The sequence below is a fragment of the Macaca mulatta genome, chromosome 16, assembly GCF_049350105.2.
Source record: "Macaca mulatta isolate MMU2019108-1 chromosome 16, T2T-MMU8v2.0, whole genome shotgun sequence".
In the NCBI taxonomy this organism is placed as follows: Eukaryota; Metazoa; Chordata; class Mammalia; order Primates; family Cercopithecidae; genus Macaca; species Macaca mulatta.
Genome location: NC_133421.1, coordinates 48,005,909 through 48,026,355, shown reverse-complemented (window position 1 = coordinate 48,026,355; position 20,447 = coordinate 48,005,909). Strand labels below are relative to the sequence as shown.

The 20,447-nt window shown below is 38.2% G+C and overlaps 1 protein-coding gene across 5 annotated transcripts in view; it reads left to right on the top strand.

The window, feature by feature from the left end:
• USP32 (ubiquitin specific peptidase 32) overlaps positions 1-20,447 on the top strand; it is a 220,997-nt gene that overhangs the window by 91,073 nt on the left and 109,477 nt on the right. For all 5 annotated transcript variants that reach the window (XM_077970812.1, XM_015120007.3, XM_077970811.1 and 2 more), the window contains exons 3-5: positions 2,864-2,969; positions 9,676-9,794; positions 16,103-16,262. In XM_077970812.1, coding sequence (XP_077826938.1) covers positions 2,864-2,969; positions 9,676-9,794; positions 16,103-16,262 — 385 coding nt within the window. The remainder of the gene's footprint in view (positions 1-2,863; positions 2,970-9,675; positions 9,795-16,102; positions 16,263-20,447) is intronic.

Here is a 20,447-nt window from a genome sequence, read left to right as displayed (position 1 = left end):
GCTGGTAATGACTTCTCTGTTTTTGTTTCCACCCCCCCAACAACAAAAAAGAGAAGCAAAATATATTTTCTTTTTGAAAGATATTTTCACCAGGTACAGGACTTATGGTTGAGTTTTTTTCTTTTAGTGCTTTCAACATTTCACACCATTGATTTCTGGCTTACATAAGTTTTGATGATAAATCAGTTATAATTTTTTGTTTCTTTCAATGTAATTTTTTTTTGTTTTTTTTTCTTCTGGCTTTCTTAAACATTTTTTTATTTTTGGTTTTGAGAAGTTTCAATATAATTTGCCTAGTTGGTTTTTGGGATTAGAAGTGTAATCTATTCTGCCTGTTCTCTGAGCTTCTTACTATCTGTGGTTTTGTGTCTATTTGTTTTGAAAATCCCCAACCTTGTCTTCTCCTTAGATATTTCTTTTGCCCCATTCTCTTTTTTTTTTTTGTAGGATATCAGGATTACGTGAATGTTATGTCATTGACATGATCTCACAGCTCTTGGGTTTTCTGTTCTGTCTACCTTCCCCTGCTAGCTGTCCTCACATTTTCCGCCTTTTGTTTCGTTTTGGATAATCTCTTATGCAACTCTTTTGAGTTTACTCTTGAGCTGTTCCAAAGCATTTCTTCAACTCCGTTAGCATATTTTTCCTTTGTCTTTGACAATATATTGGAGTTTTCCTTTTTCTTTCTGTGACTTAAAATTTATGGTTGAAACATAAGTGTTTCATATAGGACAGAAGAGACTGAGCCAAGTAGTATCCTTTTTCAGCTTGGGAGGTTGAGTCATTATAGTCTGTAGTTAAGCTTAATTTTGGTCTTGTTGCTATGGTTACCCTCAGTGCTATATAGGCTTCAATTTCCATTCTAGGGTTAATTTTTTTTTTTTTTAAGGGGTTTGGGCTCTTTCTTAGAGATTTTTTCTAATGTTTGCTCTACCCTCAACTTTTGATCTTACCTTCTATTTGTTATCACACTGCAGAGAAAGTCTCTGTCCACAAACTCTTCTTCCCCTCCAGCTGTATACTATAGTTATTTATTCCTCAGTGCTTGCTAGCGGAAGGGTGGACGGTGGGGAGTGGTAGGGAGGGGACGCTCTCTGTAGTCCTATTTCTGTCTCAGTTTTAGGCAGGTGCTGTGTCCCCAGAAATTGGGAGTGGGACCTTTACATAGATCTTCCTTCTTCCCAGTGGTAGGGGATCTGTAAGGTCTGGGGCCATTATGTTTTCCTGCCCTTCCCCAGGGATAAAGGTGTTTTTGTTTTTGTTTTTCGCTGTTATTTTCTTCTAGTTCGGAGTGGGAGATGGGGCAACTAAAAATAGTTACTCTATGAAGTGTGTTAGTTCTGTTTGTTTTTTTAAAAAATATTTTTAATGTTCTGTAGCTGTTTCCTTTGGCTAGTTATTGCTGGGTTGAGTTATCACTGGCACTAGGATAAATAGTTTTTGACATCAGTTGTCAGGTGTTATTAAATATATAAATATTATTTGGTGAATAGTATATATTTTCAGTTTTCATGTTGACTGTTAAACTTCTCGAATTATTTTTTAATCATGCATTTTTATTGACAGAAATTTTGCCTGACAAATAGTAGGCACTCAACAAAGAATTGTTGAATGAATGAATTTATTGTGATTTCTGTTGTCCCTTTCCTATGCATAGTTCTTCTTTATTTCTGATTGCTATAATACTTATTTCTAAGAGTGTTAAAAAATGTTTTTTGGAGTCTCTTTGAATTTCTGAACATTCAGTTAGAGAGTATCTTTTTTTCCAATCAAAGTAACGTGCATGATATTTCCAAAGGTTGAAGGAAGTTATGTAATTGCACAAAATTCTTATCACATTATTGTGGCTGTTGGAGGACCTTTGTACTCTCGGACCGTGGTAAGGACTCCCAAGAGAAAGAATAAATAATTCAATTGTGTGAGTCTGTAATATGCAGATACTCCTCTACTTACCCTGGGATTACAGCCGGTAAACCCATTGTAAGCTGGGAATATTGTAAGTTGAAAAGGCATTTCATACACCTAACCTACCAAACATCAGAGCTTAGCCTAGACTGTTTTAAACGTGCTCAGGGCGGGCGCAGTGGCTCATGCCTGTAATCCCAGCACTTTGGGAGGCCGAGGTGGGCAGATCATTTGAGGCCAGGACTTCGAGACCAGCATGGCCAACATGGTGAAATACCATCTCTACTAAAAATACAAAATTAGCCCAGCCTGGTGGCGCATGCCTATAATCCCAGCGACTTGGGAGGCTAAGGCAGGAGAATCACTTGAACTGGGAGGTAGAGGTTGCAGTGAGTCAAAATGACACCATTGTACTCCAGCCTGGGCAACAGGAGCGAAACCCCATCTCAAAAAATAAATAAATAAATAAATAAATAAATAAAATAAAATATGTGTGTGTATATATATATGTGTGTGTATATATATATATATGTGTGTGTGTGTGCTCAGAACACTTATATTAGCCTTCAGTTGGGCAAAATCATCTAATGCAAATCACATTTTATAATAAAATCATCTAATGCAAATCACATTTTATAATAAAGTATTAAATATCTCATGTAATTTATTGAATACTGTATGGTTTCTACTGAATGTGTATCACTTTCACACCATTGTAAAGTTGAAAAATCAAGTTGGTGACCATCTGTATGTATTTTACAGTAGACAGTCTATTCTTGACTGAGTGCAATAATAAGGTCTAAAAGAGGAAGAAGAGAGAGAAACTTAACATCATTTCACTAAAATTAATCAGGGCCTTTTCTGGAAGTGGAGATAAAATTTGTTAAAGGTGATAGCTGCCTCAGATTCCTCAACAACTGAAATGCATCCTAAGGTTGGCTTTATCATCTTCTTCCAGGTGATCTACTGTTCTTTTGGTGGAACATCCAAAGGACTGCACTTCAATAATTTAATAGTTGGACTTGTCCTCCTTACAAGAGGCAAAGATGAAGAGAAAGCAAAATGTAAGTACTTTTATTATCTCAAAAATAATACCACATCTATGTATAGAATAATTTATCTCAAAATTCTGATGACAGGTAGAGGATTTGAAGTGACATTTTCCCAAAGAAGATATACAAGTGGCAAATAAACACCTGAAAAAATGTGCAACATAATTAGTCATTAGATAAATATAAATTAAAACTACAGTGAGATACTACTTCACACCTTCTAGAGTGGCTAAAATTTAAAAGCCTGATAATGACAAGTGTTGAGGAGGATGTGGAAAAATTGTAACCCTCATCATACATTGCTGATGGGAGTATAAAGTACTGCAGCAACTTTGGAAACCAGCCTGGCTGCTCCTCAAATTGTTAAACGTTGTTACTGTATGTCCCAGCTATTCCACTCCTAAGTATATACCCAATAAAATTTAATACATATGTTTACCACACACACACAAAAACTTGTATGGAAATAGTCATAGCATCATTGTTCATGATAGAAAATGGAAACAACCCTAATGTCCACCAGCTGGTAAATGGATAAATAAAACATGATATATCCATATGCTGGAAAATTACTCTGGTATAAAAAGGAATAAAGTACTGATTCATGCTACAGTATGGATGAACTTGAAAACATTTTGCTTAGTGATAGATGTCAGTCACAATAGGTATGATTCCATTTATATGAAATTTCAAGATTAGTCAAATCTGCAGTGGCAGAAAATGGTAGATTAGTGGTTGCTGGAGGTATCGGGGAGAGGGAAATGGAGAACAACTGCTAGTGGGTACAGGGTTTCCTTTTGGGTTGGCGAAAATGTTCTGGTGAAAATGTTCTGGAATTACATAGGAGTGACAGTTGCACAACCTTATAAATATACTTTAAAAATCACTGGAATGTTTACTTTAAAAGGGTGAATTTTATGAGATGTTCATTATGTCTCAATATAACTTATTTTTAAAAATTCTGATGACATAGATGTAGTAGTCTGTTCTTTGTTTCACAAACAAAACCGAAGTTTACTTACTTGATAATATTTTATGTACGTTCTTTGTAAAAGGTTTTTTTTTTAATGTTTTACTTTTAACTTCAGAAATTAATTTTATTAGGTGAATTATCTAAGCACAGAAAAGAGTGGCACCTCATTCATTACCTTTAAATCCTGCTAATCAGGGAAACGCTATAATAAGAGGACACCATTTCCCCTGCTAAGTGTGAAAGGGAAGATAATCTCAGTTGCTTGGTGTCCTTCTGTGCTTTGTAGGATATAGATTTATTTAGTTTAAAAAAATTCGTTCATTTATTTGTAAGATCTTCTGTCTCCTCATTGTTTTGTTTGAGCTCCCCAAAGACAGATCTGCCTTACCAAAAGCATTCATAAGCATTGCATATGTTATTGAAGATTTCCCAGGGGAAGTATGGAAGCTGTTTATATTACACAGAATGTAACATTTTGTTCCCAAAATTCCTACACTTTTATTCTTGACCACCATATTCTGGGTCTTTCTCTCTTCCTTCTTCCTTTTCTAATCTGCCTACTATGGTCTGAATGTTTGTGTCTCCCTCAAAATTCATACATTGAAATCCTAACCACCAAGGTGGTTGGTATTAGGGGATGGGGCCTTTGGGAGGTGATTAAGTCATGAGGGTTAATCATAAGTATCTTATGAGTGGGATAAAGTGCCCTAATAAAAGAGGCCCTAGAGAGACCCTTTATATTTTCCTCCGTGTGAGGATACAATGAGAGGTGGCTGTCTGTGAACTAGGAAGTAGTCCTTCACCAGACACCAAATTGATGGTGTACTTCCCAGTCTCTAGAACTGTGAGAAATAAATTTGTTATTTATAAGCACCCAGTTTATGGTATTTTGTTACAGCAGCCTCAACAGACTAATATACTGCCCTGGGACTGCTTCTGAATTTCTCAAAATCCTCTCCTATTCCTGAATCTAGACCATTATTTTTAATTCTTGCTAAGGTTTGAACCCATTACCCAAAGTTCATGGGTAGAAACTTAATCTGCAGTGCAACAGTGTTGAGAGGTGGGATCTTTAAGAGATGATTAGGTCATGAGGGGTCTGCATGCATGAATGAATTAATGCTGTTACCTCAGGAGTGAGCTTCTTATCACAGGAGTGGCATCCTTATAAAGGAAGAATTCAGCCTCCTTCTCTCTCCCTCTTGCATGTGTTCTCTTGCTCTTCTACTTTCTGCTATGGGATATTAGAAGAGCAAGAAGGTCCTTGCCAGATGCAGGTTCCTTGACCTTGGACTTCTTAGCCTCCAGAATTGTAAGAAATAAATCTCTGTTCATTATAATAAGTTGCTAGATCTGTGGTATTCTATTATAGTAGCACAAAATGGATAAAGAGATCATTTTTTTAAAAAGTTTTGAGGTATAATTGTCATACAATAATATGCACATATATAAAGTATATATTATAATACGTGGTTTTGTTTTGTTTTGTTTTTTTTTGAGGGGATGGGGGACAGAGGAGATAGCCTCACTCTGTAGCCCAGGCAAGAGTATAGTGGCACAGTGGCACATAGCTCACTGCAGCCCTTAACTCCTGGGCTCAAGTAATCCACCTACCTCAGCCTCCCAAGTAGCTAGGACTATAGGTGCATGCCACCATGCCTAGCTAATTCATTTTCTTTATTTTATTTTTGTAGAGATAGGGTCTTGCTAGGTTGCCCAGGCTGGACTCAAACTCCTGGCCTCAACTGATCCTTCTGCCTCTGCCTTCCAAAGTGCTAGGATTAGAGACATGAGCCAGCATACTTAGTTATACATTTGTATATGTTTTGACACATGTATATGCCCAGTAAACCATTACCATAATCAAGATAATGAATGTATCCATAAACCCAGTTTTATGTATTAGAATGTAATTGTGATCTTGGTTTTTCCAAATTAGCATTTCTTCACCAGCAGAAATAGAAATTGGCCCCAGGCAGCAATAATTAAAAATACCGGACAGGTATGGTAGTGCATGCCTGTAATCCTAGTTATTTGGGAGGCTGAGGCAGGAGGATCTTTTTGAGGCCAGGAACTTAAGGTAACAGTATAGCAATAAAAATAATACAAATAAAAAGCAACACACTGTAACAACTATTTACATAGCATTCACATTGTTTTAGGCACTATAAATAACCTAATGATGATTTAAAATATATGGGAGGATGTGGATAGGTTTTATGTGTCAACTGAAAAAAATTATGATATCTCTAAATTTGGAAAGGAGACTTTATTTAATTATATCTATAAATTTGGAAAGGAGACTTTATTTCTTATAAAGGGTTACAGCCTGCAAGGTGGCCATTCTGACAGCCTGAGAAACAGCAGATAACCCCAAACAGGTACTATGCAAGGATGAATGGAACAGAGACTTATGCTGAAGAGGTTGGCCAGTTGTACATATTCAACAACTTATCGGAGGGGCCGTGAATATTCATGAAGTGGTTCCTGACACATGTGTACTGAACAAATGTACATGTTATACGTGTCCCATGTTTACTTTGGGGTGGAGAATTAACATTTAAATGTATTACAGTTAGGCCCTATAAGTCAAAAGATGAAACAAGGACACCAAGGCAGTCAAGTGGGCAGCCTCTGTAAACCAGCCAGAACCAGTCTGTGGTCAGTGGTCTTCTTATCAGGAGACCACTAACTTGTTGATAGTTACTGAAATAGCTCTCTTGTCCAGTCAAAGCTGTAGTTATGGCTTGTGGAACAGGAGTCAGTATGTTAGCATTTTGTGGTAAATGAGCTGCAATTGTTTTAGTATTGCTTCTCTCAAGGCCAGTGCTTATTCAATAACTGCTAGAGAAAAAGAAAAATGGTCAGGCGCGGTGGCTCATGCCTGTAATCCCAGCACTTTGGGAGGCTGAGGCAGGTGGATCGCCTGAGGTTAGGAGTTCGAGAGCAGCCTGACCAACATGGTGAAACCCCGTCTCTACTAAAAATACAAAAATTAGCTGGGCGTGGTAGCGTGTGACTGTAATCCCAGCTACTAGGGAGGCTGAAACAGGAGAATTGCTTGAACCCAGGAGGTGGAGTTTGCAGTAGGCCGAGATTGTGCCGCTGCACTCCAACCTGGGCAACAGGGCAAGACTCTGTCTCAAAAAAAGAAAAAGAAAAATATTGTAGCAGTTAGAACATAATTTATTGATTGGTTGATTCAGACAAGGTTTCATTCTGTCTCCCAGTCTGCAGTACAGTGGCAAGATAGCTCACTGCAGCCTTGAACTGTTGGGCTCAAGTGATCCTCCTGTTTCAGCCTTCTGAGTAGCTGGGACTACAGGCATGTGCCACAATGCCAAGCTAATTTTTAAATTTTTTGTAGAGATAGGGGTCTCGCTATGTTACCCAGGCTGGTCTCGAACTCCTGGCCTCAAGTGATTCTCTCGTCTTGGCATCCCAAAGTGCTGGGATTACCAATGTGAGCCACCACACCTGGCAGTTTATTCTTTAAGTGTAGAGGTACATGACTTAATCCTTGCCTGGCATAGCTTTAGGTTTTGTTTGCAATTTGGTATCTTTCTGCCACAAAGAGTCTGTCAGTCTTATGCTCTTTAACATTAATGCTGTTTAGTTGTTGCATCTAAACCGCAAAAGGGATTGGGTATAATGAGATGTGTCTGACTGCCCATCCTCTCATGACCAGTATCTGTTTTTAAGGATTTTCTGGGGCCCCCTTGGCCAAGAGAGGGAGTCTGTTCAGTTGGGTGGGGTGCTTAGGATTTTCTTTTTAGTTTTCACATGCAAATACCATGCCATTTTATATGAGGCTTGAGCACCTGCAGATTTTAGTGTCCTTGGGGGTTTTGTAACTAATCCCCTATGGATACTGAGGTACAACTGGTAACAGTTTTTTAAGTCACACACATATTTTTAAAGTTTCTTCGTTTTTTAAAATGTGATTGTATTAGTTTTCTAGGGCTGCCATAACAAAGCACCACAAACTAGGTAGCTTAGAACAACAGATATTTATTATCTCACAGTTCTGAAGGCTAAAAGTCTAAAATCAAAGTGTCAGCAGGGCCATGCTTTCTCTAAAACCTGTAGGGGAAAATTCTTTCTTCTCTCTTGCTTCTGGGATGACTACAATCCTTGGGGTTCCTTGGCCTGCAGCTGTATCATTCTAATCCCTGCCTGTCTTATCACATGGCTTTTTTTTCTGTTTGTACTTTTCTTCTTATAAGGTCAGCAGTCATATTATGTTGGGTCCCACCCTAATGACCTCATCTTAACTTGATTATCTGTTTCCAGATAATCTCACATACACAGGTACTTTAAGGTTAGGACTTCAGTATATCTTTAGGGGGATAAAGTTCAGCTTATAACAACAATATTTCAAACATACATATAATACGTACCTCCACCTAGCTTTACTATTTCTTAACATTGCATCCTATGTCCCTGATTTGATTTTTTAAAAATATTAAAACTAAGGTGAGGTTTTCATTGTATCCCTTCATGATCCCATTCTGTTCTTCCCTCTACAGAGGTTACTACTTTCATGAATTTGGTGATTCATTTCTCATGCTGGCTGTAATACATTTATAACATGTTTATGTGTCCTAAAACATTGTCAACTACTTTGCAGTTTTAAAGTTTTAAATAAATAGTACACATTAGTTCCCCCTTATCTGCACAGATCTGTTCCAAGACCCTCCCAGTGGATGTCTGAAACCATAGATATTCCCAAACCCTATATATACTGTTTCTTCCTATACATACATATCTATGATAAAGATTAATTTAAAAATTAGGCACAGTAAGGTATTAACAACAACAATAAAATAGTACTATTATAACAACATACTATAATAAAAGTTATGTTAATATGGTCACTTGCACTCTTAAAATATCTTACTGTACTCACTCTTCTTGTGATCTATAAGTCTGATAACCAAAATGGCCACTAAGTGACTAACAGGCAGATAGCATGTGGATACACTGGACAACAGGATCATTCAGGTCCCAGGTGGGATAAAGAGGGAGGCAAGTGATTTTATCATGTTACTCAGAACAGTGTGCAATTTAAAGTTTATTAATTGTTCATTTCTGGAAATTTCCATTTAATATTTTTGGACCTCTGTTAACCACAGGTGACTGAAACCTTGGAAAGCAAAACCATGGATCAGGGGGTACTACTGTACTATACAGATGATTTTGTCATTTGCTTTTCCTCTGAATATTATATTTTTTGATATTTATCCATCTTGAAACATATTTTAACTTCTATGTAGTATTTCATTGTGTGTATCTCATTTTACCTGTTCGCTTGTTGATAGACATTTACCTTTTTTCCCCTAAGTTTTGCTCTTACAAACAGTATTTCAGTGAACATCCTGTATTTTGTACGCAGGTATCAGAGTTTTTCAAAGATGGATGACCTTTACTAGATTTTGCCAAATTACTCATGAAAGTGGTTGCAATAATTTATGCTCCTATTAACAGTGTATAAGAGGTCATGTTTGTCCTAGTCTTTGCTAACACTTTGTATTGTTATACCTAAAGATGTTTGCATATTTGGCATGTTTGAAAAGATACTATACTGCTGTTTTAAATTTTTGTTGCTGGGTTATTTTAAGGAATAAACTGTATAAAGTGCTTAGCCCTAGTAATCACTCAGTTATTGTAGCTTTCTCTTTTCTCCCTACTTCCACCACGTATATTTGATCTTTTTAAGATTAATTTATTCTTTCTTTCTCTTAGACATTTTTAGTCTTTTTTCAAGTGAATCTGGGAACTATGTTATACGGGAAGAAATGGAAAGAATGCTCCATGTGGTGGATGGTAAAGTCCCAGATACACTCAGGAAGTGTTTCTCAGAGGTATATTTAAAGATTTACATTTTATCCCTTTTCGTTGACAAAGTATTAACTCTTAGTCGTGTAATAAGTTTTAAGTATGACAAACAGATGTTTATGTGCAGATTACTTTTGGTATTTTTATATTTATTGATGTTTCTATTTATGTGCTATTCCATGACTCTCATTACTGCTATATTTGTGAATCTGAAAATTTTCAATTCTACTGTAAAGGCAACTATTCATACTTAGAGTATAATGAAACACAATCCTATATGCACACATTAACACAGCAATACACACACACACACACACACACTCCTGCAGGAACCTGAAACAGTGCTCATGTTGTAGTGTCTTTGCTTTTCATCATGGATATCATTCATTCATTAGCCTTGAGCCATCTGTGACCTGTTTTATCAAGGCCTATTTTGTCATTTATTTCACCTAGTTGATTTGCATAGTGAAATATTTGTGTTAAAAAATTGTCATCTTTGGGCCAGGCAAGGTGGCTCACACCTGTAATCCAAGTACTTTGGGTGACCCAGGCGAGAAGATCTCTTGAGCCCAGGAGTTCAAGATCAGCCTGGACAATGTAGCAAGACCCCAACTCTACCAGAGGGGGGGAAGTCATTTTTTCTGTTTTCAAAAATAATATATTTTCATTGTGCCTTTATAGAAAAATTAAACAATAGAAGCAATTCAATGATAGAAAAAGTATATCTTTTAACAGAGGGAATTATTTTATTTTTCTTTTCAGAGGTCTGCTAGTATGTGAAAAGTCCTTAGTGATTGTAGAGTAAACATCCCTTTAGAAGTTCTGATTTGGCCGGGCGCAGTGGCTCACACCTGTAATCCGAACACTTTGGGAGGCCGAGGCGGGTGGATCACGGGGTCAGGAGATTGAGACCATCCTGGCTAACACGGTGAAACCCCCGTCTCTACTAAAAAATACAAAAGAAAATTGGCCGGGCGTGGTGGCGGGCGCCTGTAGTCCCACAGGCGAATGGCATAAACCCGGGAGGCAGAGCTTGCAGTGAGCCAAGATCGTGCCATTGCACTCCAGCCTGGGCAACAGAGCGAGACTCCGTCTCCAAAAAAAAAAAAAAAATCCAAGAAGTTCTGATTCTTTCATGCAGCAGTGAGTGCTGCCCAGTTTCTTATGGGTGGCTTTTTGACACAATTCCGTTTCACCAGTATGACAGTCCTTCATTGTTCTTTATTTTATTTGAGGAGTTAGCTCTGCCTTCATGACTGTATAGACATTGATTGTCCGTATTTCAGTCATTTGCATGTATCTGGTTCTGATATATATTTGGACTGTCTATCATTAGTATCTTACCCCTCTGGTTTTGAATATCTCCTGTGTTGATATCCCCTGGTGATATCTCTTTCTTGCTTTTGAGCTTAGCGTGCAGTTTTTGGTGGTGGTTATGTTGTTAACATTTTATCCAGCATTTCCAAGTGTCAGGTGCAAAAGGATGCGCTTTCTGTGTTTTTGGTTCTGACATATTGACTGGAATTTGCTGTGATAGCAATTTACAACTTCAGGACAAACTGAGCTATGATTTGTTTTTTTCCCCATAATAAAAATTTGCTTGTAAGAAAAAAAGATAATCTAGCAAACCTGACTGATTGGATTTTTGACATAGATGTCCAAAACATTAATACTCTTTTTTCTTTTTCAGGAAGTATGGTATTTTTTCATTTTAATAAGGTTTATGCAGACATTCTCATTTTTGCAGATGGAAACTAAGTGTGGTTGGCCACCCAGTACTCTAACAATTTAAGCACAATAGCAGGCACATGTATTAGTTGATAATTAGGGCTATAGGGGAAAATAAAGTAGAATAAAGGAAGAAGGTGGTAATATCGAAAATCTGAATCTTGTTATTTTATATAGAATGGTTAGGTCTGTCAGATAAGTAAGATTTGAGTAAAGAATTTATAGCAAGTGAGAAAGAAAACCATGAAGATATCTGGGGGACCACTTTTCATCAAGAGAATATAGCAAAGACCTTGAGGTGGGGGTATAGTTGTATGTCCAAGGAACAATAACAAGGCAATTTAATTGGAATGATGTGAACAGGGGAGTGGTAGGAAATGATTATATATTGTCCTATAGAACAGTGTGAGTCCTTTGACTTTTACCCTGAGTGAGATAGAAACCACTGGAAGGTTTTGAGTAGAGGAGTAACAAAATATGAGTTGCTTTTTTTTTTTTTTTTTAACACGTGATACCTTTGGATCTTATGTGGGAAGTAGGTTGAACTGAGTCCAGTTGAGGTATCTGAATAATCCAGGCATGAGGATTATGATTACCAAAGGTCAATGATTTAATCAATCGTTTAGATCATGGTGTAGCAGTGAGGTAATGAGAAGTTTTTAGATTCTGCGTTTATTTCAGAGGTAGAGTTGGCCTAGAATTTTTTCTTGTATTGATTATGGACTATGTGACAGAATGAGTAGAGGGAAGATGATTAGTATTTAGCCTGATTCAGTAAATGAATGGAGTTACTACTACCTGAGATGGCTAAGAGTAATGGAGAAGCAGATTAGGGGGTTGGATGTCAAGAAAGATGTAATTACACTTGAGAATCCTATTAGGCACTCAAGTGGAGTTGTCAAATGTGATTTTTGATATATAAATTTGTTGTTGAGGAGAAAGGATTTGTTGTTGGCTTACAGGTGAGGATGAAATCATCTAGGAGTAAGTGTAGATAGAAAACAGGTTGGAAGAGCGAGTCCTGTAATCCAGTGTTTAGAGTTTGAAGAGATGAAGAGGACTCAAAACAGATCAATAAGAAATGGCCTGCAAGAAAAGAGGATTAATAAAAGAGAATAGTGTCCTAGAAGCCAACTGAGGCCAACGTTTCAAGAAGCAAGGAGAACTCAACTATGTCAAATACCCTGAAAGGTCTAGTGAGTTGACCTTTGATCACTGAGAAGTGATCATTAAATTTGGTGACCTGCAGGTAGGTCATTGGTGTAGGTCCTGTGGAATTAAAAAATTGCTGGTGTCAGTATGCTAGATGGAATGTGCTCATAAGAGGAAATTGTGATGGGAAGTTGGAATGCTTCAGTTTCAATAATGGGAAGGGGAAGTAACTATAATAAAGACATCATAAGACTATGGTAATTAATGCCTAAGTTGGTGGTATTTTTAATAAGATCTTTAGAGAAGAAAAGATCAAAGAAATGTGAGGCTCATGTATATGGCTATTTGAATTATTAGATACCTCTAGTTGGTATAAAACCAACCTTGTAAATGGGCTATTGGTATTTGATTCAACTATTTGATTTATTTGCCTGCTCTAGTATCTGAGTAGTGTGTCTGATGATTGTATGTAGAACCTTGCTATCCAAGTATTTATATTAGAATGTGTTAGTTCAGACCTTCAATAACAATACTTTGTGTTGTTTTTGTGTTTACACACACACACACACACACACATACACACACACACACAAAGAAAAGCACTTTAGGTAAAATATAAGGACCTAGTGCTTAGATTTAAGTGATATGGGTCTCAGCTTTTTCTGTCTTGTGCTTTATTATTACCCTTGACAGATGAAGTTGTAAAGAAATCCACCTAGGTGTTGTATGAATTTTTCTTTGTCACTGACTTCTTTTAGGTTGTTGACTCTTAAAATGGAAATTTATATTTTATACTATTCTTCTCTTTTTAGAAGAGATTCATGACTCAAAAACAAAAAATCAGATTTGACAGTGTAATTTTTGGTCTACCAATTTTGTGGAATGATTCCCAATTAGCCAGTGAACTTCAGCGATTACTTTGTATTTCACTTAGACAGGCAGTGTGCTAACTTTGGAGCCTGGACTACCTGAGTTCAGTCCTCTTTCTTCCACTGTATAACAGTACGCAAATTCCTTAACCTTTTGGTGTCTTGGTTTTCTTATGGTAAAATGGGGGTAATAATAGTGCCTTCTGTAGGGAGTGTTTTGAAGATTAAATTAGTATTTGAAATATTTAGAACAGTCACTAGGACATTGTAAACATTTGGTATTAGCTATATGTGAAGGTGGTAGAAGGGTCTACCTGGAGATAGCATCAGATCCCACAGGTTGAGGGATTAGTTCCACAAAACTGCCCCCTAGACATCTTCACTAGTGATCATGATTGATTAAATCGTTGACCACTGGTAATCAGCCCAACTTTCAGCCCTCTCCCCTCCCTCCCTAGAGGTTAATCATTTTTTTTTTCCTTTGGCCAGCCCCCATCCTGAGGCTATCTAGCAGCCCCCTACCCAGCCTTGGGTCAATTCATTAGCATGCAGAGTCATTTATCACTTTGGAGACTACAAGAATTTTAGGAGTTGCATGCCAGCAAAAGAGATGAAGACCAAATATATATTTAACAATATCACAACCGCTAAGAAATTACAATTAAAGGATGCTATTGATTTTAAGACTTATCCCAATGTCAGAGATGTTAATGTGGTAAAAATGTGCATCAGTTTGTAGAATTTATACTACTAAGCTTCTTTCTAGACTAAATGTGGGATACAGAAAGAATATGGGGAGGAACTCTCATTTCTAAACATGTTGGCGGTGTACTCATATGTCCCTACAACATGTCTGAATGTCATTGTCAATGTCAAAATAAAAGTGTATAGCGCATACATGCAGACTGGGTGGTCTTCAGTATGTCCAAATAACAAAGAAAGGTTGGGAGTTTTCTAAAAAAGAGAATGTTACATGTGATCCTGAGAGAAAGTTCTTTGGTGTTAGTAAAGCTTTAGGGAGCTGGCAAACTCCAGTTGGTGGGCGATGGTGGTGGGCAGAATTAGTTGCAGCAAATCATCTCAGCAGCTGGACTTACAGAGAATTTATTTCAAGAGCAATGTATCCTGAATGCTTCTCCCCTGGGCCTGTTGACTCTGATTTAGTTATGACCCAATTTGTGTGATCAACTTTCACACCATATTCTTCCGTTCAGAAAAACAAGACTGTCAATGTCTTGATTGCTTGGATTGCACTCATGGTAAATGTTCTGAAACTACCAGGCTAAGACTATTGCCTCACTTAATAGGATGCTACTAAACAATGTAGATATGTTTCTTCCATATCTCTTTTAGGTAACTAATTATTTGTATTCTTTAACATGTCTATTAGGATTAGAGCTGCTCTAATCTTGACTGTCATTATTCATTGTATTTCTTTCTTTTTTTTTCCTGATCAAATAGTTTAGGTTGTAACTTCATTGTATTTCCTTGTGAATTGCTTCTCCCTTTTTCTGCTTAGAAATACCTGGCTCCCACTAAACCTAGGATCTCTTGTCTTCCAAGCAAAGGGATTGGCTTGAACAACCGTATGATGCTCTTTTTCAGCCTGGATACTTTTCTCCAGAGATTTATCAAGACAATTACCTGGAAAGAAAGCAAAGAAACAGAAATCAACTTGCTTCTTTTTGTTCTCTGTGTGCATACATGTTTTCAGTGATGCCTTCTGGGATCCTGATTGTCTACTCTAGGAGGACACCTGGATAGTTGTTATTAATTCACAAATGGAATTTAAAGAGTATTTTAATTCCATACAGATTTAATTACAATATAGTAACTCAGGCAGATTAAAAGGTGCTAAAGAAGAGGGATAAGGCAAACGAAAAATTGGATTTATTAAATGTTTAAAGAAATGCAGATGGCTGGACACGGTGGCTCACGCCTGTAATCCCAGCACTTTGGGAGGCTGAGATGGGCAGATCACGAGATCAGGAGATCAAGACCATCCTGAGCTAACATGGTGAAAGCTCATCTCTACTAAAAAATACAAAAAATTAGTTGGGCGTGGTGGCAGGCACCTGTAGTCCCAGCTACTCGGGAGGCTGTGGCAGGGGAATGGCATGAACCTGGCAGGTGGAGCTTGCAGTGAGCCGAGATCACGCCACTGCACTCAAGCCTGGGTGACAGAGCGAGACTCCGTCTCAAAACAAACAAACAAACAAACAAACAAAAACAACAACAAAAAAATGCAGTTTATTGATTTTAGGATATATTTTAGCAAACAAAATCTGGCTTATTGGCAGTGTACTGCTTTACTGAATTGATGAAATAATTTGTAATTAACATACAGATTTTATGCAAGTAGAAGTTATGAAGTACAATTATTTTTTAAAACAGTTTGATTTCCATATATATATATATATACATACACACACACGCACACACACACAGCAGTGTTATTAGATAATCCTTCCTTTATAGATATCAGAAAGGTAAATACCAACTAATTGTGAATTTTAGGTTGTACAGGTTCCAAGTAAGATACCTTAAAATTTGACTAAACTTATGTTTTCTTGTTTTAATTTTAGGGTGAAAAGGTAAACTATGAAAAGTTTAGAAATTGGCTTTTTCTAAACAAAGATGCTTTTACTTTCTCTCGATGGCTTCTATCTGGAGGTGTGTATGTTACCCTCACTGATGATAGTGATACTCCTACTTTCTACCAAACTCTGGCTGGAGTCACGCATTGTAAGTAATGACATTTCATTGTTTTCTTTTTGCCTTTTTAAAAATATATAATTGACTGGTAATATGAGAATATGCTTATAAAGGAGAAATTTATTTAAATTTTTAAATTTTTTATTTTTTTGAGACAGGGTCTCGCTCTGTCCCAGGCTGGAGTGCAGTGGCACCATTGTGGCTTACAGCAGTCTCAACATCCTGGGGTCAACCAATCCTCTCACCTCATCCTTCTGAGCCCCTGGGACTACAGGCATTCACCACCATGCCTGGCTAATTTTTTTTATCTTTTGTAGAGACTGCAGGGGTCTGTGTTGCCTATGTTGGTCTTGAACTCTTGGGCTCAAGTAATCCTCCCACCTCAGTTTCCCAAGGTGCTATGATTACAGTCGTGAGTCACTGTGCCCAGCCGAGACTTTTTTTTCTTTTTTTTGAGGTGGAGTCTCTGTCGCCCAGGCTCGAGGGCAGTGGCATGATCTTGGCCCACTGCAAGCTCCGCCTCCCAGGTTCACGCCATTCTCCTGCCTCAGCCTCCTGAGTAGCTGGGACTACAGGCGCCCACCACCACACCTGGCTAATTTTTTTGTATTTTTAGTAGAGTCATGGTTTCACCATGTTAGCCGGGATGGTCTTGATCTCCTGACCTCGTGATTCACCTGCCTCAGCCTCCCAACGTGCTGGGATTATAGGCATGAGCCACGACTCCCGGCCTAAGAAACTTTTTTTGGTCAGTATTTTGTTTTTTTTCAAAATGTAATAAAAAGAAATGTTGGGCATGGAAAATATAGCCCTCTGTGAATTGTCCTTAACTAAGCTATATTAGTTTCCTAGGGTTGCTGTAACAAATTACCACAATTCAGCCTGGCGCAGTGGCTCAAGCCTGTAATCCCAGCACTTTGGGAGGCCGAGACAGGTGGATCACAAGGTCAGGAGATCGAGACCATCCTGGCTAACACGGTGAAACCCTGTCTCTACTAAAAAATACAAAAAACTAGGCGGGCGAGGTGGCAGGCGCCTGTAGTCCCAGCTACTTGGGAGGCTGAGGCAGGAGAATGGTGTAAACCCAGGAGGCGGAGCTTGCAGTGACCTGAGATCTGGCCACTGCACTCCAGCCTGGGCGACAAAGCGAGACTCCGTCTCAAAACAAAAACAAAAACAAAAACAAAACAAATTACCACAATTCATAAACTGAAACGAGACATTTAACTCAGTTTTAGCAGCTGAAATCAAAACGTTTATATGACTGTATTCCCTCTGAAGTCCTGTTATAGAACTGGAGTTGGGTCTGCTTACCTGGCTCAGTAAAATCACATATCTACACCAGAGTTTTTGTAGCAGTAGAAAGGAAGACATTTATAGGGCATTAAGCAAAGAGGACCAGGTATATGCTCAAAGCCTGACCTCCCCAAGGCTCACGGGTAGGGATTTTTAAAGGCAAGGGTAACTTTCAGGAATATAGAAGCTACAGGCAAAAATCATAAATCAATACATGAAGGATACTCATTGGTTTTGGCCTAAAAGGGTGGGATATCTTGAAGAGGGGGAGCTTACAGGTAGGTAATAGGTAGGTAGACAGATTTAAAGGTTTTCTGATTTGCAATTGGTTAAGGAAGAGAAGCATCTTCTTAAAATTTGAGGTCAGCAGAAAAGAACATTAACTGGCTCATGGGTATGACTCCCTCCAGGCCCTTCAGGAAGAAATTAATTAATTAATTAATTTGAGATGGAGTATTGCTCTGTCGCCCAGGCTGGAGTGCAGTGGCACGATCTCTGCTCACTGCAACCTCCACTTCCCAGGTTCAAGTGATTCTTCTGCCTCAGCCTCCTGAGTAGCTGGGATTATAGGTGTCCACCACTTCGCCCAGCTAAATTTTTTGTATTTTTAGCAGAGAAGGGGTTTCACCATGTTGGCCAGGCTGGTTTCAAACTCCTGACCTCAAGTGATCCACCCGCCTCAGCCTCCCAAAGTGCTAGGATTACAGGCATGAGCCACCACACCCAGCCTGGGAAGAAATTTAGAACAAAGAAGGATAGTAAGCATTGAATCTTTAGTTCCCCTGTGGTCTAAGGTCTGATCAGCTCAGTGTGGGTTCTTGGTGAGGGAGAGGGTCTGTTCTTCTGAATGACAACTCGGGCACATATTAAGATGTTATCTTTAGTTGCTATAGGGAAATCAAACATCTTCTTTTAGGCTACTATTACTTTCTGGCGTAACAAGTTACTTATTTCTCAGGGCTCGCTAGATAGATGCCTAGAGTTTCACTTGAAGGAACTCAGGAATATCCCTTATTTCCATGCATTCAGGGACCCCTAGGCCCCTCGGCCCCTCAAAAGGTGCTTCCTGCTCTGCCTCAGTCCCTAGAAAAGAATTATTCCTTGCCTCTTCAATTTTTTGATGACCCCAAGCATTCCTTGGTTTGTGGCAGCATCTCCCATTCTTTGTCTCTGTCTTCTCCTGGCCTTATCTATGTGTTTCTGTGTCCTTTCCTCTTGGATTCAGGGTCCATGATAAATCCAGGATAATTTTACCTCAAGGTCCTTAATTCATTACATCCGCAAAGACCCTGTTTCCAAATAAGGCCGTACTCTGAGGTTCCGGATAGTCATGAATGTTTGGGAGACAGTATTCAATTCACTACACAGGCCTAAGTGTTAATTTCTACTGTTCTTCTTTCCATTGGATACAGAAAACTGTTAATACACTCTGCTTTTCCGTTTTTTTGTTTTGTTTTGTTTTGTTTTGTTTTGTTTTTTGACACACAGTCTCTCTCTTTTGCCTGGGCTGGAGTGCAGTGGTGTGATCTCAGTTCACTGCAGCCTCCACCTCCTGGATTCAAGTGATTCTCCTGCCTTGGCCTCCCAGGTAGCTGTGATTACAGGCATGCACTACCATGTCTGGCTAATTTTTGTATTTTTATTAGAGACGGGGCTTCACTATGTTGGCCAGGCTGGTCTTGAACTCCTGACCTCAGGTGATCCACCTGCCTCAGCCTCCCAAAGTGCTGGGATTACAGGTGTGAGCCATTGTGCCTGGGCTACTTTTCCTTATGCTTCTTTCTATCACTAAAATGCCTTCTCTTTTTCTTCTGCCTGTTAAATCCTAACAATCATGCATGAAGACTTAAATCACATACTCTCTTTTTTTTTTCATGAAACCTTTTCTTGCCTTCTTATCAGAAATTATCTCTCATTTCTCTAACTCTGATAACACCTTACTTGTACCTTTCTTCAATTAATTTATCCCATTCATCTTTGTATTATAACTATTTATAGCATTCTGCTTATTTGTACATGTCATGTCTCCTAACTCATAGGCTCCTTTCTGGCATAGGGGGTCTGCATTATTATTCTATCTTTCCTCCCTTGGGCCAAGCCTAAATAAGTATTTGTTAACTGAATAGAGGAATTTGGGTGTCAAGCGCTATTTGTATCCATTGCTTTATATGACATATAACTTGACTACTGATTACATATCAGCTACTTTCTCCCATTTTCATTCTGTTATTATTAAAAGTTCTGACTGGTAAGTTCTGGCATGAATAGGCAATAAGCTTCATTCTACTACTTTTCAGTGCCCTTGTCTTTAAGTAGGAAAGCCTTTAAAAAAATTATTTTGCTTAAAATATTGAGGGAACCTTTTTATACTCACTGTGTAAACTCTAACTTACCTTAGTATTTAAGTTGTCAGTCATATGAATATTCTGTTGAACTTTCACTTTTATTTGTGATTGTATGGTAAATTATTTTTCTGTTAATATTGACAAGAGTGTGACTGCTTTCCTTAAATGCCTTGTTGTGTTAAAGAAAAAATTATTCTGATATTTGTTAAAACAGTAAGGAAGACATTATTCAAGACTACTGCAATTAAGGGTATTGCAGTAAGAGAGAGAGATAAGCTCAACTCTCAATATAACAACAACAAGTGGGGATTTATAGCCAAGAATTAAGGTGAGGTGGTCAGTGGATGGAAAAATTACAAAGAGGAGACATCAAAGGTAGGCGATTCTTGCTAAAATGGCCCCAGTTGAGGGGAATGACTATTGCTGGATTCTTATCTAAAACTGGTCTAGGATAAACCAATGACAGGAAGGGGACCAAGAATGAAACTTAGTAGAAGTGAGCTTAGAGGAACCTAAAAAATTTGGTCAGGGAGCTAGTCTTTGTCAGTTGATTAAAAAATTACTTTGAATGCGG